This window comes from Mustelus asterias, chromosome 4 (genome assembly GCF_964213995.1).
Source record: "Mustelus asterias chromosome 4, sMusAst1.hap1.1, whole genome shotgun sequence".
Lineage (NCBI taxonomy): Eukaryota > Metazoa > Chordata > Chondrichthyes > Carcharhiniformes > Triakidae > Mustelus > Mustelus asterias.
This window is the reverse complement of record NC_135804.1, coordinates 70,866,642-70,888,090: the sequence shown is the minus strand read 5'-3', so window position 1 is coordinate 70,888,090 and position 21,449 is coordinate 70,866,642. Positions and strand designations below refer to the sequence as shown.

At 46.4% G+C, this 21,449-nt stretch overlaps 1 protein-coding gene across 1 annotated transcript in view; it reads right to left on the bottom strand.

Annotated features, from left to right (window-relative positions):
* The window catches only part of LOC144492774 (septin-7-like), a 121,699-nt gene that overhangs the window by 35,664 nt on the left and 64,586 nt on the right, over positions 1–21,449 (bottom strand). Inside the window, exons 5-8 of the mRNA XM_078211192.1 lie at positions 16,960–17,094; positions 11,779–11,896; positions 7,586–7,678; positions 2,991–3,087 (exon numbers count right to left, since the gene is read on the bottom strand). Coding sequence (XP_078067318.1) covers positions 2,991–3,087; positions 7,586–7,678; positions 11,779–11,896; positions 16,960–17,094 — 443 coding nt within the window. The remainder of the gene's footprint in view (positions 1–2,990; positions 3,088–7,585; positions 7,679–11,778; positions 11,897–16,959; positions 17,095–21,449) is intronic.

Below are 21,449 nucleotides of genomic sequence, written 5' to 3'. Positions count from 1 at the left end.
TGAGGAGTCAATCCCTTCACATTGTACCCAGGGATGGTGATGGTAGTTTCTAGGACACGGGCTGCGATGTATCAGTGAATATGGTTATGTCAGGCTGTTGCTTGACTAGTCTCTGGGACAGCTCTCCCAATTCTGGCACAGATCCCCAGATTTTAGTAAGGAGGACTTTGTACGGTCGACAGGCCAGGGTTTACTATTTTTGTGTCCTGTGACTTGGTGATCCATTCAGTTTTATTTTCATTTGACTTTTCTGTTGCAGTTTAATGCAACTGGTCAACCACATTGCTGTGATCCTGGAGTTACATGTAGGCCAGGTTAGTTATGGACAGCAGGTTTCCTTCCCTAAAGGACGTTAGTGAACCGGATAGGCCTTTATGACAATATGATAGTTTGTGACCATTATGGCCAAAACTCGTTTTTAATTCCAGATTTATCAACTAAATGTAAATTCCAAACTGCCAAGACGGATTTGAAACCATATTTCCAGGGCTTTATCCAGGCCTCTGAGTTACTAGTCCAGTATCTATAACACTGCTATTGTCCCAGTTTCCTACTCACCCTAAACTAGGACATTTTTTCAACTTTGTTTTCAATTCTTCTCATTGCCTTCACATGGTCCATCTTGGACTCTTCCCTTCATTGCTGATCTCCAAAAATGGAGACAAAGAAGTGAATCAACTAGAAGTCCTCCAACTCCCGTGGATTCCTCGACCACACTTCCTCGCTGGAATTTTATAGATTAAAATCTGAGACCATTTTCTGAAAGGAATTTTTAGCTCTGAATTAATTAAACAGAAATTGTTTTGCGAAATGTTTGTAGAAGTTTGTAGAAGTGTTAATTGTGTAAATGTAATCGGGTCTTTAAGTTTCAATTTTTAAAATAAATGTTTAAACTTAGTTTCATGTGGTTTGAAATTCTTTCTCCTGACTTCCGATACTTTCTGATAAAATACAAATTGCTAATTGTTGTGATAGCTTGTTCAAGTTTCCCTTTAGGATTTGGGCAGCCTGGCACTTACCACCTGCCATATCACAACAGTATTGAGTATCGGTAAGGAATTTAAGAAATGGTGAGGAAAAGAGGAAATAGCTTCATACATTACAGAATAGGCCCTTTCGCCCCCTTGAGTCTGCACTGACACGCGAGAAACACCTAAACTCCCACCTAAACCCATTTACCAGCACTTGGCCCATAGCCTTAAAAGTTATGATGTGTCAAGTGCTCATCCAGGTACCTTTAACGATGTGCAGCAATTTATCTCTAAAACTAGAGGGCAAGGTTTAAGGTGAGAGGGGAGAGATACAAAAGTGTCCAGTGGGGCAATTTTTTCACACAGAGGATGGTGAGTGTCTGGAACAAGCTGCCAGAGGTAGGAGTAGAGGCGGGTACAATTTTATCTTTTAAAAAGCATTTAGATAGTTACATGGGTACGATGGGTATAGAGGGATATGGGCCAAATGCAGGTAATTGGGATTATCTTAGGGGTTTTTAAAAAAAAGGGCGGCATGGACAAGTTGGGCCGAAGGGCCTGTTTCCATGCTGTAAACCCCTATGACACCCTCCCAGTGAGCACATTCTAGACTGTCACCACTCTCTGGGTAAAAAAGTTTTTCCGCACATCCCCCCTAAACCTCCTGCCCCTCACCCTTAATCTACGTCCCTCATGACTGACCCTTCAACTAAGGGGAACAGCTGCTCCTTATCCAGTCTGTCCATGCCCCTCAATCTTGTACACCTCGATCCTTAGATTTCTCTGCTCCAAAGAAAACAACCCAAGCTTTTTCCAGCTTCTCCTCATACTTAAATGTTCTCTCCGAGGCAGCATCCTGGTGAATCTCCTCTGCACCCAGCCCAGTATAATCATATCCTTCCGATAATGTGGTGTCAAGAACTGCTCACAGTACTCCAGCTTTGGCCTCACCAAAGTTCTATACAACTCCAACATGACTTCCCTGCTTTTGTAATCTATGCCTTGATTGATAAAGGCAAGTGTCCCAAAGGTAGGGGAGTCTAAAACTAGAGGACATAAGTTGAAGGTGGAGAGGGGAGAGATACAAAAGAGTCCAGAGGGCAGTTTTTCACACACAGGATGGTGAGTGACTGGGATGAGCTACCAGAGGTAGTAGTAGAGGCGGGTACAGTTTTGTCTTTAAAAAGCATTTAGACAGTTACATGGTTAAGATGGGTATAGAGGGGTATGGGCCAAACACAGACAATTGGGACTAGCTTAGTAGTTAAAAAAAAGGATGGCATGGACAAGTTGGGCCGAAGGGCCTGTTTCCATGCTGTAAATCTCTATGACTCTGTATGCCTTTTTCACCACTCTACTAACATGCCCTTCTACCATCAGAGATCTATGGACAAACACATCAAGGTCCACAGAACTTCCTAGTGTCATGCTGTTCATTGAGTACTTCCTTGTCAAATTACTCCTTCTAAAGTGTATCACCTCACACTTTTCAGGATTAAATTCCATCTGCCACTTCTCTGCTCAATTGACCATTCTGTCTATATCTTCTTGTAGCCCAAGACACTCATCCTCACTGTTAACCACCCGGCCAATCATTGTGTCATTCCCAAATTTACTAATCCTACCCCCCACATAGTCATCTATGGCATTAATATAAATGACAATATCAATAGAACAAATGGGTCCAGAGGGAGAGCCAAATACAGAAATATGAATGTAGTTTGAGTTGCATGTGTATATAGTCCTGGCTGCATAACAAGATTAGGATAGATACACCCTGATTATAAATGGGGAAAAGGGACAACAGGCGTAAAAGAGAGTAAAATTCAGAGATCCCATGGGGAATAAGGTTGGTAATGATTGGAATAAGTTAGCATGCAGCCTCAAGGTGTTGATGTCAGCTTTGGAGGCAGGTGTGGGGACAACAATAGATGTAACACTGCTTGGTTCCCAAAAGGCTCTTACATGGAATGATTTGAAAAGCTTGAAGGCAGAAGCTGAAATTAAATTTTTTTTTACCTTCTGCCACTCCCCATGGATACTGACGACCTCTAACCTTCCTGCCACTGACTTCAAAGACAAGGGTGCTCCCAACAACTGCCAGTGGTACACGGTCCTGGGGAGATAAAACATAATATTAACCTCAGTCTTCACTACAGCAGGATATACAGCCATTGCAGGGCACATTACAAAAAGAGAAGGATGTGGTGGCCAGACTATGGAGGGCTTTCCAGTCAGAAGAAAAGTAGGATACTGACTCCACCTATGCTCAGACCCAGGTCAGTGCTGTCTCTGGCTGTGGGCAGACCCAGGTCAACGCTTGCTCCAGCTGTGGTCAGACCTACTGAGCAATGTCCCCAGCTGTGGTCAGATCCAGGACAGCACTATCTCCAGCTGTGGTCAGACCCAGGTCCGTGCTGTGTTCAGCTGTGGTGTCAGACCCAGGTCAGTGCTGTGACTAAGAAACCATAGAAACCCTACAATGCAGAAGGAGGCCATTCAGCCCATCGAGTCTGCACCGACAACAATCCCATCTAGGCCCTATCCACATAACTCCACATATTTACCCCGCCAATCTCTCTAACCTATGCATCCTGGGACACTAAAGGGCAATTTAGCATGGTCAATGCACCTAACCGGCACATCTTTGGACTATGGGAGGAAACCCATGCAGACATGGGGAGAACATGCAAACTCCACACAGACAGTGACCCAAGCCAGGAATCGAACCCAGGTCTCTGGAGCTGTGCGGCAGCAGTGCTAACCACTGTGCCACCCCCAATGTGTGGACTGACTAGGATTAGTTACTCCTGGTCAAACATTGAGTACTGCGTCCACTTCCAGTTGTACAGCAAATTGAGCATGTGAGAACACAGGAATAAGGAGCAGGAGTCGGCCATTCAGCCTCTTGGGCCTGCTGTGCCATTCAGTAAGATCATGGCTGATCAGATTGTGTCCTCAGCTCTATTTCTTGTCTACCGCCCCCCATAACCTTCGACTCCCTTGTCAAATGAAAATCTATCTAACTCAGTTTTGAATATATTCACGTGTAGCGATGCAGTGGCAGACATTTAAGGAGATATTTCATAATACTCAAGAAAGATGCATTCCAATGAGAAAGAAAGACTCCGGGGGAAGGGCACACCATCTGTGGCTAATTAAGAAAGTTAAATATAGTGTCAAATTGATAGAAAAAATTAGTGGCAGGTCAGACGATTGGACACAATATAAAAACCAGCAAAAAATGAGGGAGAAATTGGAGCTTGGCACAAAGCATGCTGAAAAAAATGGTAAGAGTCTCTTCCACGAGCAAAAATGTAACAAGGGTGAGCGCTGGACCTCTAGAGTGTGTGACTGGGGAATTAATAATGCAAAATAAGGAAATGTTGGAAGCGCTGAACAGATAGTTTGTGTCTATCTTCACTGTAAAAAACACAAATAACATCCCAGAAATAATTGTAGATCAAGAGGAGGAGGAACTCAAAATAAATACAATCACCAGGTACTGCGAAAACAATTACAACTAAAAGCTGGGAAGTCTCCAGAATCTCGTGGGCTGCATGGTAGGGTCTTAAAAGAAGCGGTGGCTGAGATAGTAGATGCATTGGTTTAATTGACCAAAATTCCCTACATTCTGGAAAGGGTCCATCACGTTGGGAAAGGCCAGTATAACTCCTCTGTTTAAGTGAGAATGACAGAAAGTAGGAAACTATACACTAAATTTGTCCCTTGGGGTTGCGGATTATTATTTCAGATTTCGGGGAGTGATGGCTTGGTGGTATTATCGCTAGACTATTAATCCAGAAACTGAGCTAATAATCTGGGGATCTGGGGTTGAATCTATGGTGAAATTTTAATTTAATTTTTAAAAAATCTGAAATTAAGAATCTACTGATGACCATGAAACCATTGCCAAATGTCGGAAAAATCTATTTGGTTCACTAATGTCCTTTAGGAACGAAATCTGTCGTCCTCACCTGATCTGTCCTACATGTGACTCCAGAGTCACAGCAATGTGGTTGACTCCCAACTGCCTTCCGAAATGGCCTAGCAAACCATTCAGTTGTATCAATCGCTACAAAGTCTCAACAAAGAAGTGAAATGGATGGACCAACTGGCATCGACCTAGGTACTGGAAAAAACAACGGCAAAACAAACAGCCCTGTTGACCCTGCAAAGTCTTCCTTACTAACATCTGGGGGGCTAGTGTCAAAATTGGGAGAGCTGTCTCACAGACTAGTCGAGTGACAGCCTGACATAGTCATTCTCATGGAATCATACCTTACTGATCACATCTCAGACACCACCATGGATATGTCTTGTCCCACCGGCAAGACCGACCCAGCAGAGGAGGCGGCGGCAGCATAGTGGTATACAGTCGGGAGGGAGTTGCCCTGGGAGTCCTTAACATCGACTCTGGACCCATGAAGTCTTGTGGCTTCAGCTTAAACATGAGCAAGGAAACCTCTTACTGGTTACCACGTACCTTCCTCCTTCGGCTGATGCATCAGTACCATGTTGCTCAACACTTGGAGGAAGCACTGAGGATAGCAAGGGTGCAAGATGTACTTTGGGTGGGGGATTGAAACGTCCACCACCAAGAGTGGCTCGGCAGCAGCACTCATGATCGAGCTAGTCATGATGATCATGAAATAATTGTCGGAAAAACCCACCTGGCTCACTAATGTCCTTTAGGGAAGAAAATCTGTCGTCCTTACCTAGTCTGGCCTACATGTGACTCCAGAGCCACAGCTATGTGGTTGAATCTCAACTGCTCTCTGAACAAGGGCAACTAGGGTTGGGCAATAAATGCTGGCCAGCCAACAGCACCCATGTCCCACGAATGAATAATAAAAAGTCATGATCTCATTATCTGGCAGAACAGCCTTGATGGGCCAAATGGCCTACTTCTGCTCCTATGTCTTATGGTCTATTATAGAGAAAATGCTAGTTTCCATCAATGAGGAGGTTTAGCAGGATACTTAGAAAATCATAATTTGATCAGGCAGATGGTTTTGCGAGAGAGAAATGTGTCTAATTAATTTACAAGAGTTATTTGAAGAAGGAACCAGCAATATAAAGGGAACCTGCAGATATGGTTTACTTGGATTTCCAAAAGCCATTTGACAAGGTGCCACATCAAAGGTCACGACAGAACCTAAAGCTCATGGTGAAGGGGGTAACATTGGCATGGATCAACAAGGACTGCTAAACTAATAGGAAGCAGAAAATAGGGCTAATGGGCTATTTTCAGGTTAACAAGATGTAATAATGGGAGTTCAATAGGGATCAGTGTTGCAGCCTCAACTATCTACAACAAGGTTGTGGATGAAGGGACTAATGACACAAAGATAGGTAGGAAAGTAAACTCAAAAGGTGAAAATGAATCTCCATTAAGATTTGAGTCTGCCAGAATGCTGAACAGTGACACTCTCAGCGAGAAGTGTGGGTTAATCAGAGTTTTGTATAGAGTGTGATTTAATCAGAGTGCTGTACAGACTGACACTCTCAGTGAGGTGTAAGGTTTAATCAGCATGTTGTACAGAGTGACACACTCTCACGAAGGTGTGTGGTTTAATCAGAGTGCTGTACAGAGTGACACTCTCAAAGAACAAAGAAAGTAACAGCACAGGAACAGGCCCTTCGGCCCTCCAAGCCTGCACCGACCTTGCTGCCCGACTTAACTAAAACCCCCTACGCTTCCGGGAACCATATCCCTCTATTCCCATCTCATTCATGTACTTGTCAAGATGCCCCTTAAAAGTCACTACTGTATCCGCTACCACTACCACCCCCGGCAACGAGTTCCAGACACCCACCACTCACTGTGTAAAAAATCTGCCTCGTACGTCTCTTTTAAAACTTGCCCCTTGCACCTTAAACCTATGCCCCCTAGTAATGACTCTTCCACCCTGGGAAAAAGCTTCTGACTATCCACTCTGTCCATGCCTCTCACAATCTTGTAGACTTCTATCAGGTCTCCCCTCGACCTCCGTCGCTCCAGTGAGAACAAACCAAGTTTCTCCAACCTCTCCTCATAGCTAATGCCCTCCATACCAGGCAACATCCTGGTAAATCTTTTCTGTATCCTCTCCAAAGCCTCCACATCCTTCTGGTAGTGTGGCGACCAGAATTGAACACTATATTCCAAGTGCGGCCTCACTAAGGTTCTATAAAGCGTCAACGTGACTTGCCAATTTTTAAACTCAATACCCTGGCCAATGAAGGCAAGCATGCCGTATGCCTTCTTGACTACCTTCTCCACCTGCATTGCCACTTTCAGTGACCTGTGTACCTGTTCACCCAGATTCCTTTGCCTATCAATACTCTTAAGGGTTCTGCCATTTATTGTATATTTCCTATCTGTATTAGACCTTCCAAAATGCATTACCTCACATTTATCCGGATTAAACTCCATCTGCCATCTCTCCGCCCAGTGAGGTGTGGTGTGTGGTTTAATCAGTGTGTTATACAGTGACACCTCTCAGTGAGCAGTGTGGTTTAATCAGAGTGCTTGTACAGAGTGACACTCTCAGTGAGGTTGGTTGATTTATCAGTGTGCTGTGTGAATGAACTTACTCAAGTACCACAGCAAAAAGAAAATAACAAATTACCTTAAACTTTTTCACCAATTTGTTTTCCTCTTCATCTTCTGTACCTGGAAATTCATAAATCTTAATCTTCTGGTCCTTGATCTCCTTCATTATCTGTACGAAGAGAAGTGGATCTCAAGAGCTGACAGAAGATTCGCGGCCCTCGCCCTGCGCCTGGGGGACGGTCCCAACCCTCACATTGCGCCGAGGGGACAGACCCCGCCCTCACCCTGCGCCTAGTGGACGGCCCCTGGGGAACGGTATTTCTTCCCTGTGACAGAAAAGACACTCGCTCCAGGCAGCATGAATACTCCGCTCACTGTATGACAGCGCCGACCCGCTCCCCAGACGGTAGGGACACGGTGCCCGGACCAGACAGGGCGGGCACTGTGCCCGGACCAGACAGGGCGGGCACTGTGCCCGGACCAGACAGGGCGGGCACTGTGCCCGGACCAGACAGGGCGGGCACTGTGCCCGGACCTGACAGGGCGGGCACTGTGCCCGGACCAGACAGGGCGGGCACTGTGCCCGGACCAGACAGGGCGGGCACTGTGCCCGGACCAGACAGTGCGGGCACTGTGCCCGGACCAGACAGTGCGGGCACTGTGCCCAGACCAGACAGTACGGACACTGTGCCCAGACCAGACAGCACGGACACTCTGCCCAGACCTGACAGCACGGACACTCTGCCCAGACCAGACAGCACGGACACTCTGCCTAGACCAGACAGCACGGACACTCTGCCCAGACCAGACAGCACGGACACTCTGCCCAGACCAGACAGCACGGACACTCTGCCCAGACCTGACAGCACGGACACTCTGCCCAGACCTGACAGCACGGACACTCTGCCCAGACCTGACAGCACGGACACTCTGCCCAGACCAGACAGCACGGACACTCTGCCCAGACCAGACAGCACGGACACTCTGCCCAGACCAGACAGCACGGACACTCTGCCCAGACCAGACAGTACGGACACTCTGCCCAGACCAGACAGCACGGACACTCTGCCCAGACCAGACAGTACGGACACTCTGCCCAGACCAGACAGTACGGACACTCTGCCCAGACCAGACAGTACGGACACTCTGCCCAGACCAGACAGTACGGACACTCTGCCCAGACCAGACAGTACGGACACTCTGCCCAGACCAGACAGTACGGACACTCTGCCCAGACCAGACAGTACGGACACTCTGCCCAGACCAGACAGTACGGACACTCTGCCCAGACCAGACAGTACGGACACTCTGCCCAGACCAGACAGTACGGACACTCTGCCCAGACCAGACAGTACGGACACTCTGCCCAGACCAGACAGTACGGACACTCTGCCCAGACAAGACAGTACGGACACTCTGCCCAGACAAGACAGTACGGACACTCTGCCCAGACAAGACAGTACGGACACTCTGCCCAGACAAGACAGTACGGACACTCTGCCCAGACAAGACAGTACGGACACTCTGCCCAGACAAGACAGTACGGACACTCTGCCCAGACCAGACAGTACGGACACTCTGCCCAGACCAGACAGTACGGACACTCTGCCCAGACCAGACAGTACGGACACTCTGCCCAGACCAGACAGTACGGACACTCTGCCCAGACCAGACAGTACGGACACTCTGCCCAGACCAGACAGTACGGACACTCTGCCCAGACCAGACAGTACGGACACTCTGCCCAGACCAGACAGTACGGACACTCTGCCCAGACCAGACAGTACGGACACTCTGCCCAGACCAGACAGTACGGACACTCTGCCCAGACCAGACAGTACGGACACTCTGCCCAGACCAGACAGCACGGACACTCTGCCCAGACCAGACAGCACGGACACTCTGCCCAGACCAGACAGTACGGACACTCTGCCCAGACCAGACAGTACGGACACTCTGCCCAGACCAGACAGTACGGACACTCTGCCCAGACCAGACAGTACGGACACTCTGCCCAGACCAGACAGTACGGACACTCTGCCCAGACCAGACAGTACGGACACTCTGCCCAGACCAGACAGTACGGACACTCTGCCCAGACCAGACAGTACGGACACTCTGCCCAGACCAGACAGTACGGACACTCTGCCCAGACCAGACAGTACGGACACTCTGCCCAGACCAGACAGTACGGACACTCTGCCCAGACCAGACAGTACGGACACTCTGCCCAGACCAGACAGTACGGACACTCTGCCCAGACCAGACAGTACGGACACTCTGCCCAGACCAGACAGTACGGACACTCTGCCCAGACCAGACAGTACGGACACTCTGCCCAGACCAGACAGTACGGACACTCTGCCCAGACCAGACAGTACGGACACTCTGCCCAGACCAGACAGTACGGACACTCTGCCCAGACCAGACAGTACGGACACTCTGCCCAGACCAGACAGTACGGACACTCTGCCCAGACCAGACAGTACGGACACTCTGCCCAGACCAGACAGTACGGACACTCTGCCCAGACCAGACAGTACGGACACTCTGCCAAGACCAGACAGTACGGACACTCTGCCCAGACCAGACAGTACGGACACTCTGCCCAGACCAGACAGTACGGACACTCTGCCCAGACCAGACAGTACGGACACTCTGCCCAGACCAGACAGTACGGACACTCTGCCCAGACCAGACAGTACGGACACTCTGCCCAGACCAGACAAGACGGACACTCTGCCCAGACAAGACGGGTACTCTGCCCAGACAAGACGGGTACTCTGCCCAGACAAGACGGGTACTCTGCCCAGACAAGACGGGTACTCTGCCCAGACAAGACGGGTACTCTGCCCAGACAAGACGGGTACTCTGCCCAGACAAGACGGGTACTCTGCCCAGACAAGACGGGTACTCTGCCCAGACAAGACGGGTACTCTGCCCAGACAATATGGATACTCTGCCCAGACAATATGGATATTCCCCTCAGTCTGTGTGACAGTATAAACACTCCCCAGGGTGGCATGATGCCACAGTGGTTAGCACTACTGCCTCACAGCGCCAGGGACACGGGTTCATATGGAGTTCGCACTTTCTCCCAGTGTCTCCGTGGATTCCCTCCAGATGGTCTGGTTTCCTCCCACTCTCCAAAGATTTGCAGGCTCGGTTGATTGGTTATGTTAAATTGTCCCTTAGTATCAGAGGGACTATCAGCGTAACTAAATGGATAACGGGCTTAGGACCTGGGTGGATTGTGGTCGGTGCAGACTCGATGGACCAAATGGTCTCCTTTTGCACTGTATGAATTCTGTGATTCAGATGGTGAGGATGCTTCCCTCACTATGTATACTCTGCAGTAACCCCGCGCCAAGCTGACTACCAGAATCTCCCCCAAGTTTCCACCTTTCCCGACCTCTCCATCTTTGCTTAATCACCAGACTGCTTATCTGACATACATTACTAGATAAGCAGAAATTTGCATCAGTTAAATATTGGGACAATTGAAGCCATTGTTTTCAGTCCCCACTCCAAACTCTGTTCCCTCACCACCGACACCATCCCATCCCATGGAAATTGTTTGAGATGAAGCCAGTTTGTTCACAACCTTGAGTCACATTTGATCCTGAAATGAGCTGTTGACCTCATATTCATGCCTCTCTAAGACTGCCTATTTCTACCCGGAACATCACCCAAGTTCTGTCATAGTTCCTCCAGACATTCATTCACTCTAGAATTGACTATTCCAAAGCTTCCATGGTTGAGCTCCCACATTTCATCTTCTGCAAACTTGAGGTCATCCAAAACGTTACTGTCCATGTCTTAATTTGCACTCAGTACTCACTGATTTAAATTAAGCTCTCAGTCAAGCAATGTTTCGATTTTAACATTCTCATCCTTGATGTCAATGGCCTCGCCCTTCCCTATCTTGGTTATATCCTCCAGTCCAACAATCCTTCAAGATATCTGTGCTCCTCTAATTCTGGCCTGTTGTTCAATCTCAATTATAATCACTCCACCATTGGTGGGGCCATACGTTTGCTGTTTCGGCCCTCTAGTTTTGGAATTCCCTTGCTAGAACTCTCCACTTCACTTTGCTTCTTGAAGGCACACCTTAAAATCTACCCATGCGACCAGATTTTGATCAATTAACCTAATATCTCATTTTGTAACTCAATGTCATACTTTCTTTTATAATATTCCTGTGAAGCACCTTGGGAAGTTTTATTAGTTTAAGGGTGCTATATAAATCTAAGTTGTTTTTGTTGTTACCTGCTTCTTGAAGTGTTGGCACTCCTCGGGGGTGAGTGTGTCTGCTTTAGCTATAAGTGGAATAATGTTCACCTTGTCATGCAAACGTTTCATAAACTCGATGTCCAAAGGCTTCAGCCTGGAAGAGAGCACAGGCAACAAGTAAAAGCTGTGTAAAATAAAACAAACACTCTTATCTACTCTGAATGCAGTTATGCTTCTAAAGCAATCTGCCACCATTCTACAGTTAGGAAAGCCCAACAACACCTCTACTTTCTCAGTAGGCTAAAGAAATTCAGCAGGTCACGAAATGTTCTTGGCAGACAGGATTAAGGAGAATCCTAAGGCATTTTATTCATATGTTAGGAACAAAAGAGTTGTCAGGGAAAAAGTCGGACCTCTCAGGGACAAAGGAGGGGAATTATGCTTAGAACCCAAGGGAATAGGGGAGATCCTAAATGAATACTTTGCATCGGTATTCACAAAGGAGGGACTTGTTGACTGGGAGTGTCTCAGAGGAAGGTGTTGACCCATTAGAGAGAATCTCCATTACAAGGGAGGAAGTGTTAGGTTTTTTAGGTAACATTAAAACTGACAAATCCCCAGGGCCTGATAGCATCTATCCTAGACTGCTCAGGGAGACAAAAGATGTAATTGCTGGGCCTCTGACGGAAATCTTTGTATCTTCATTGGACACAGGTGAGGTCCCTGAGGATTGGAGGACAGCGAATGTGGTACCGTTATTTAAGAAGGGTAGCAGGGATAACCCAGGTAATTATAGGCCAGTGAGCTTGACGTCCGTGGTAGGGAAGCTGTTGGAGAGGATTCTTAGAGACAGGATGTATGCGCATTTAGAACAGAACAATCTCATTAGTGACAGACAGCATGGTTTTGTAAGAGGGAGGTCGTGCCTTACAAATTTGGTGGCGTTTTTTGAGGAAGTGACAAAAACGGTTGACGAAGGAAGGGTCGTGCATGTTGTCTATATGGATTTCAGGCAGGCATTTGACAAAGTCCCTCATGGCAGGTTGGTTAAGAAGGTTAAGGCTCATGGGATACAAGGAGAGGTGGCTAGATGGATAGAAAACTTGCTTGGCCACAGGAGACAGAGGGTAGCAGTCGAAGGGTCTTTTTCCGGATGGAGGTGTGTGACCAGTGGTGTTCCGCAGGGCTCTGGACTGGGACCTCTGCTATTTGTGATATATATAAATGATTTGGAAGAAGGTGTAACTGGTGTTATCAGCAAGTTTGCGGATGACACGAAGATGGCTGGACTTGCGGATAGCGATGAACATTGTCGGACAATACAGCAAGATATAGATAGGCTGGAAAATTGGGCGGAGAAATGGCAGATGGAATTTAATCCAGATAAATGCAAAGTGATGCATTTTGAAAGAACTAATGTAGGGGGGAGTTATACAATAAATGGCAGAGCCATCAAGAGTATGGAAACACAGAGGGTCCTAGGTGTGCAAGTCCACAAATCCTTGAAGGTGGCAGCACAGGTGGAGAAGGTGGTGAAGAAGGCATATGGTGTGCTTGCCTTTATAGGTCGGGGTATAGAGTATAAAAGCTGGAGTCTGATGTTGCAGCTGCATAGAATGCTGGTTAGGCCACATTTGGAGTACTGCATCCAATTCTGGTCGCCGCACTACCAGAAGGACGTGGAGGCTTTAGAAAGAGTGCAGAGAAGGTTTACCAAGATGTTGCCTGGTATGGAGGGTCTTAGCTATGAGGATGGATTGGGTAAACTGGGCTTGTTCTCCCTGGAAAGACGGAGAATGAGGGGAGACCTAATAGAGGCGTACAAAATTATGAAGGGTATAGATAGGGTGAACAGTGGGAAGCTTTTTCCCAGGTCGGATGTGACGATCACGATGGGTCACGGGCTCGAGGTGAGAGGGACGAGGTATAACTCAGATATCAGAGGGACGTTTTTTACACAGAGGGTGGTGGGGGCCTGGAATGCGCTGCCAAGTAGGGTGGTGGAGGCAGACACGCTGGCATCGTTTAAGACTTACCTGGATGGTCACATGAGCAGTCTGGGAATGGAGGGATGCAAACGAATGGTCAAGTTGGACCAATGAGCGGCGCAGGCTTGCAGGGCCGAAGGGCCTGTTTCCTGTGCTGTACTGTTCTTTGTTCTTTATGTCCGCTACAACTCTCACCAACTTTTACAGAAAGCATCCTTTCTGGATGGTATGGCTCCTGCTCTGTCAAAGACTGTAAGAAACTACAAAGGGTTGTGAACATAGCCCAGTCCATCACGCAAATCAGCCTCCCATCCATTGACTCTGTCTGTCTACACTTCCCACTGCCTTGCAAAAGCAGCTAGCATAATCAAGGACCCCCACGCACCCCAGACATACCTCTTCCACCTTCTTCCCTTAGGAAAAAGATACAAGAGTCTGAGGTCACGTACCAACCGATTCAAGAACAGCTTCTTCCCTGCTGCCGTCAGACTTTTGAATGGATCTACCTTGCACTAAGTTGGTCTTTCTCTACACACTAGCTATGACTATAACACTACATTCTGCACTCTTTCCTTTCCTTCTCTATATACGGTATGCTTTGCCTGTCTGTATAGCGCACAAGAAACAATACTTTTCCTTGTATACTAACACATGGACAACAATAAATCAAATCAAATCTGCCCAGGGTGGCTAAGCATCTAAACTGTCCACATTTCTCGTCTGGACTTCTGATCTGAGAAATGTGGAATGCACCCGTTCCTGCAGTCCGTCCTCTTTAGTCTTGGAGTGTCAGGGGAAACCAAGCCACACATCCCTTTTTGTCCCTTTGTTTAAGAGCCATTTTGAGAATCTACATAGAGAAGCAAGTGTGTAAGGCAAGTGGGGGAGGGTAGGGTGGGTCGGGATTCCAGGGTATCAGAGGGGTAATCAAGTGCATTGTTATTCAGGAGTTAGAACTGGATTTTAATTGTATTTGTACAGTTTTCAAATTCCACCACATATAGGGGCAAATGATTTGCGGCAGCAGAGACACCATTTGGACTTTGTGTCTGTGCTGGTTCTTTACTGCAGCAGTGACACGCTGATCCTACCTCCCCACTGCAGCCATTCTTTTGATTCTGATGATGACAATTCTCCTTCCCCATCTATTGTGGGGCTGACGATCAGAGAAGTGTTTGATTTATCAATTACTGTCACATGTATTATACAGTGAAAAGTATTGTTTCTTGCATGCTATACAGACAAAACATATCGTTCATAGAGAAGGAAAGGAGAAAGTGCAGAATGTAGTGTTAGTACTAGTTAGAGTGCAGAGAAAGATCAACTTAGTGTGAGGTAGGTCCATTCAAAAGTCTGACATCAAGCAGGGAAGGAACTGTTCTTGAATTGGTTGGTACGTTTTGTATCTTTTTCCCAATGGGACAAGTGCATGGAAGAGTGCATGTCCAGGGTGCGTAGGGTCCTTAATTATGTTGGCTGCTTTTCTGAGGCAATGGGAAGTGTAGGCAAAGTCAATGGATGGGAGGCTGGTTTGCGTGATGGACTGGACTACATTCACGACCTTTTGTAGTTTCTTGCAGTCTTGGACAGATCAGGAGCCATACCAAACTGTGATACAAACAGAAAGAATGCTTTCTATGGTGCATCTATAAAAGTAGGTGAGAGTTGTAGCTGACATGCCAAATTTCCTTAGTCTTCTGAGAAAGTAGAGGCGTTGGTGGGCTTTCTTAACTATAGTGTCGGCATGGGGGGGTCCACGACAGGTTGTTGGTGATTCGGACACCTAAAAACTTGAAGCTGTCGACCCTTTCTACTTCGTCCCCATTGATGTAGACAGGGGCATGTTCTCCACTACGCTTCCTGAAGTTGATGACAATTTCCTTCATTTTGTTGATATTGAGGGAGAGACTATTGTCGTCACACCAGTTCCTCAGATTCTCTATCTCATTCCTGTACTCTGTCTCATCATTGTTTGAGATCTGACCCACTACAGCAGTGTCATCAGCAACCTTGAAAATCGAGGTGGTGGGGAATTTGGCCACACAGTCATAGGTGTACAAGGAGTATATTAGGAGGCTGAGGCCACAGCCCTGTAGGGCACCGGTGTTGAGGATGATTGTGGAGGAGCTGTTGTTGCCTATCCTTACTGATTGTGGTCTGTGGGTTGGGAAGTTCAGGATCCAGTTGCAGAGGGAGGAGCTGAGGCCCAGGCCATGGAGTTTGGAGATGAGTTACGTAGGAACAATGATGAGCTGAGCTGTAGTCAATAAACAGGAATTTGACATAAGTGTCTTTGTTATCTAGGTGTTCCAGGGTTGAGTGCAGGACCAGGGTGATGGCGTCTGCTGTGGACCTGTTGTGGTGGTGGGCGAACTGTGGTGGTTCCAGGCAATCCAGGAGGCTGGAATTGATTCGTGCCATGACTAACCTTTCGAAGCATTTCATAATGATGGATGTCAGAACCACTGGAAGATAGTCATTAAGGCACTCTGCTTGCTTTTCTTTGGTACCAGGATGATGGTCATCTTCTTGAAGCAGATAGGGACCTCAGATTGTTGTAAAGAGAGGTTGAAGATGTCTGTGAATACCCCGGCCAGCTGATCCATGCAGGATGAGTGCTTGTCCGGATGCCCCATCGGGCCAGTCACTTTCTGTGGGTTGACCCTCGAGAAGGCTGCTCTAAATCTGCAATGGTGACCTCAGATATAGGTTTATCTGAGGCTTCCGGGTTGGAGGGTGCGCTCTCGCTGACCTCTTGCTCAAAACGGGCATAGAATGCATTGAGCTCATCAGGGAGGGGTGCGCTGGAGCCGGTGATTTTACATGCCTTCATCTTGTAACCTGTTACGTCTTGCAGACCTTGCCATAGTCAGCAGAGGTCTGTGTAGCTAGCCTGGGACTCTAGCTTGGTCAGGTACTGTCTTTTGGCATATTTGATAGATCTCCTTAGGTCATATCTGGCTTTCTTATATAGGTCAGGTCGCCTGACTTGAACGCCTCAGACCTAGATTTCAGCAAGCAGTGGATATCCCTGTTCATCTATGGTTTTCGGTTGATAAACACGCGGATTTGCCACTTTGGCACACAGTCTTCTATGCACTTACAAATGAAGTCAGTTACGGTAGTGGCGTACTCGTTCAGGCTGGTCGCAGAGTTTTTAAATACTTTGGGACCTGGTATGTGTATGAGACAGAACCCTTTTCCCATTCCATCCCAATACAGGACTCACCCATGTCCTGACGGAGCGATGAAGTACAGGCAGCAGTGCACACGGGTGTCTGCCATTTGGCGCCGATTCACTCGGGACTCGGAGTTTAGGAAATCCTCAAACTTGCTGTCAATATAGCTCATGACCGGCTGCCAGCTGCATAAGAAGAGAGAGAAGCAATGAAGCTTTCACTGAAAGCAACCCCTGTATCAGCACTCCCCACCACCCATGCTCATTCTCAGAAACTGGGACTCCTTCCACTCAGGACAATGCTCAAGGCTGCTTGGGAAAAGGAACTTGCATTTACGTAACATCCTCCACCAGCTGAAAATGTCCCAAAGTCCTTCACAGCCAATGAAATACCTTTGAAGTTGGAATAGAGGAATATCAACGGGCCATTTGAGCAAAGAAAGAATCCAGAAACAGGAATGAGATAAATTATCATGTCTCTTGTAACTTGTGATTTGCCAGTGATTTATCTTGCTAACTGAGACGAGTGTGTTCTTTTAAATCTACACTCACTGTCCACTATATTAAACTCAAATATTAATGTCAATATTGTATTTGTATATTTTATAAATCCTTGAATGAATTTATAAGAGTAGGAAAATTACAGCAGAATTACTCTTTGCTGTATGATTGGGAATTGGGCACTAATCCTATTTAGACAGTAAATATGTTTTTTAAAATGTTTGTTTGAAGAATTTGGAAGGATAATTCTGTGAGAAGTCTCTGGTCAGTAGCAGTGTGGAGAAAAGGGAGAATCTCAGTGGAGAATGGGAAGGACTGGATCTTAGCTGTCAAGCTGTAAGTAAGAAACTCAATAGTGAAATAAAGCTTGAATCCATAACTTTTCAAAACAACAGTTCTGATAACTGACTTAGGCTGGCACTTGTTAATTTCATGATTTATGTTTAAGTCAGTGAATACTTGGGTAAGTCCTACAAACTAGCCAACATGTTTTGAGTCTATGTGACTGAAGGAGAGTCTGAAGAAGAGTCATGTGGCCTCGAAATGGAATTTTGTCCTTCATTGCTAGAGGGATGGAGTTTAAAAACAGGGAGGTTATGTTGCAGCTACATAAGGTCCTGGTGAGGCCACACCTGGAGTACAGTTTTTGTCTTCTTACTTGAGGAAGGATATACTAGCACTAGAAGTGGTGTAGAGAAGATCCACTAGATTGATTCCGGAGTTGAAAGAGTTGGCTTATGAGGAAAGACTGAGTAGACTGGGTCTATACTCATTGGAATTTGGAAGAACGAGGGAGATGCAAGAGGATTTCAAAATACTTTGGGATTTAAAATACTAATAAAGACAGGGTGCATTAGCTTAGGATAAGAATCACAGACTGCCATATATATTTTACATAGATACTGTGTGCATAGAAACACATATAACCGCAGTTAGAGAATATAAACATGTATTTTTGAAAGTGTATTATTAAACAGGCATACATTTTAGTTAATGGCACAGGGTTCTAAGGTGCCATGGGAAATGGGCCAGTAAAGTGAACCATACGCATAGCTCAGTGAATGAGACATTGAGCAAGGTCAAGTAAGTGGGTTCAGGCAGCTTAATGAATAGACCAGATAAGAGTACAGGACAGGTGGCATGGGAAAGTCAGGCAGATACCACTAGAACTTATTGTTACCATGCTGTCAGAGAATATCTGTGATTGACCAAGGTATATGACATATACTAATATTGGTTGGCCTGTACTAATGTCGATTGGCTCATGATTAGCCAGAAGCCAGGTAAAATGTCTTTTGGAAGTTGTACAATTGTATTGCCACTGTGATGTAACTTCAGAGAACAGTTGGATTGCCCAGCCCTTCTCTCCCATCGTGCATCGGTCAATAAAGCAACGTCTTTCATTAGGATACTGTAGTCGCGAGTCTTTGTATTAGCTAAAGTTAAGCTCAATACTTAGCCTCTGAAGAAACCCCTACAGGGGATCTTATAGAAACATATAAAATTATGAAGGGAATAGATAAGATAGAAGCAGGGAGGTTGTTTACACTGGCGGGTGAAACTAGAACGAGAGGGCATAGCCTCAAAAGAAGGGAGAGCAGATTTAGGACTGAGTTGAGGAGGAACTTCTTCACCCAAAGGGTTGTGACTCTGTGGAATTCCCTGCCCAGTTGAGGCACCTTGTTGAATGCTTTTAAGGCTAAGATAGACAGATTTTTGAACAGTAAAGGAATTAAGGGTTATGGTGAGCAGGCGAGTAAGTGGAGCTGAGTCCATGAAAAGATCAGCCATGATCTTATTGAATGGCGGAGCAAGCTCGAGGGGGCCAAATGGCCTACTTCTGCTCCTGGAAACATTAACTCTGTCCTCTCTCCACAGGTGCTGTCAGACCTACTGAGATTTCCAGCATTTTCAGGCTTTATTTCAGGGTATCTATTCTAAGACTCTTTAGTCCTTAAAGTTTATTTATTAGTCACAAGTAAGGCTTACATTAACATTGCAATAAAGTTACTGTGAGATTCCCCGAGTCAGCACACTCCAGCGTCTGTTCGGGTCAATGCACCTAACCAGTACATCTTTGGACTGTGGGAGGAAACCGGAGCACCTGGAGAAAGCCCACCCAGACACGGGGAGAATATGCAAACTCCACACAGACAGTAACCCAAGATGGGAATCAAACCTGGGTTCCTGGTGCTGTGAGGCAGCAGTGCTAACCACTGTGCAAAGAGGGTACAGGAGGGCACAGATTTAATATAATTGGCAAAAGGAACAAAGTTCTCGCAACACGAGAAAAAATATTTTCACACATCAAGTGGTTAGGACGTGAATTGTACTGTCTGAGAGTGTGGTGGAGGTAAATTCAATCAAAGCACTTGAGGTATTATGTTTTGTCACGTTGTGCTTTGCAAGCCAACGCATTGTAGGTTCGCAGGATCTATGTTTTCTTATTAGTTCGATTGCATCAGCGTTAAGAACAGTTGCAATGTTAATCACTCCTGTATCAACTTGTGTATCATAGAATCATAAAAACCCTACAGTGCAGAAAGAGGCCATCTCGCCCATCAAGTCTGCACCGACCACAATCCCACCCAGGCCCTACCCCCATATCCCTACACATTTACCCGCTAATCCCTCTAACCTACACATCTCAGAACACTAAGGGGCAATTTTAGCATGGCCAACCAACCTAACCCGCACATCTTTGGACTGACTGATCTTGAAAGGTACCAAAACCAAAAACATAACAAGAGGGAATTAGGTGATTATTTGAAAAGGAACAATGTGCAGGGTTATGGGGAAAAGGTAGGAGAATAGTACTCAGTGAAATGTTCAGAGATCCAGTGCACAGTCATAGAGGTTTACAGCATGGAAACAGGCCCTTCAGCCCAACTTGTCCATGCCGCCCTTTTCTTTTAAACTCCTAAGCTAATCCCAATTGCCCGCATTTGGCCCATATCCCTCTATACCCATTTTATCCATAACTATCTAAATGCTTTTTAAAAGACAAAATTGTACCTGCCTCTACTACTACCTCTGGCAGCTTGTTCCAGACACTCACCACCCTCTGTGTGAAAAAATTGTTCCTCTGGATACTTTTGTATCTCTCCCCTCTCACCTTAAACCAATGCCCTCGAGTTTTAGACTCCCCTACCTTTGGTAAAAGATATTGACTATCCAGCTGATTTGTGCCCCTCATTATTTTATAGACCTCTATAAGATCACCCCTCAGCCTCCGAGGCTCCAGAGGAAAAAGTCCCAGTCTATCCAGCCTCTCCTTATAATCCAAACCATCAAGTCCCAGTAGCATCCTAGTAAATCGTTTCTGCACTTATTCTAGTTTAATAATATTCTTTCTATAATAGGGTGACCAGAACTGCACACAGTATTCCAAGTGTGGCCTTACCAATGTCTTGTACAACTTCAACAAGACGTCCCAACTCCTGAATTCAATGTTCTGACCGATGAAACCAAGCATGCCGAACGCCTTCTTCATCACTCTGTCCACCTGTGACTCCACTTTCAAGGAGCTTTGAACATGTACCCCTAGATCTCTTTGTTCTGTAACTCTCCCCAACTCCCTACCATTAACTGAGTAAGTCCTGCCCTTGTTCAATCGACCAAAATGCATCACCTCGCATTTGTCTAAATTAAACTCCATCTGCCATTCGTCAGCCCACTGGCCCAATTGATCACGATTCTGCTGCAATCAGAGATAACTTTCTTCACTGTCCACTATGCCACCAATCTTGGTGTCATCTGCAAACTTACGAACCATGCCTCCTATATTCTCATCCAAATCATTAATATAAATGACAAATAACAGTGGACCCAGCACTGATCCCTGAGGCACACCGCTGGTCACAGGCCTCCAGTTAGAAAAACAACCCTCTGGCTTCTGCCAAGAAGCCAATTTTGTATCCATTTAGATACCTCACCCTAGATCCCGTGAGATGCAACAACCTACCATGCGGTACATTGTCAAAGTCCATGTAGACAACATCAGTTGCACTGCCCTCATCTACCTTCTTGGTTACCCCTTC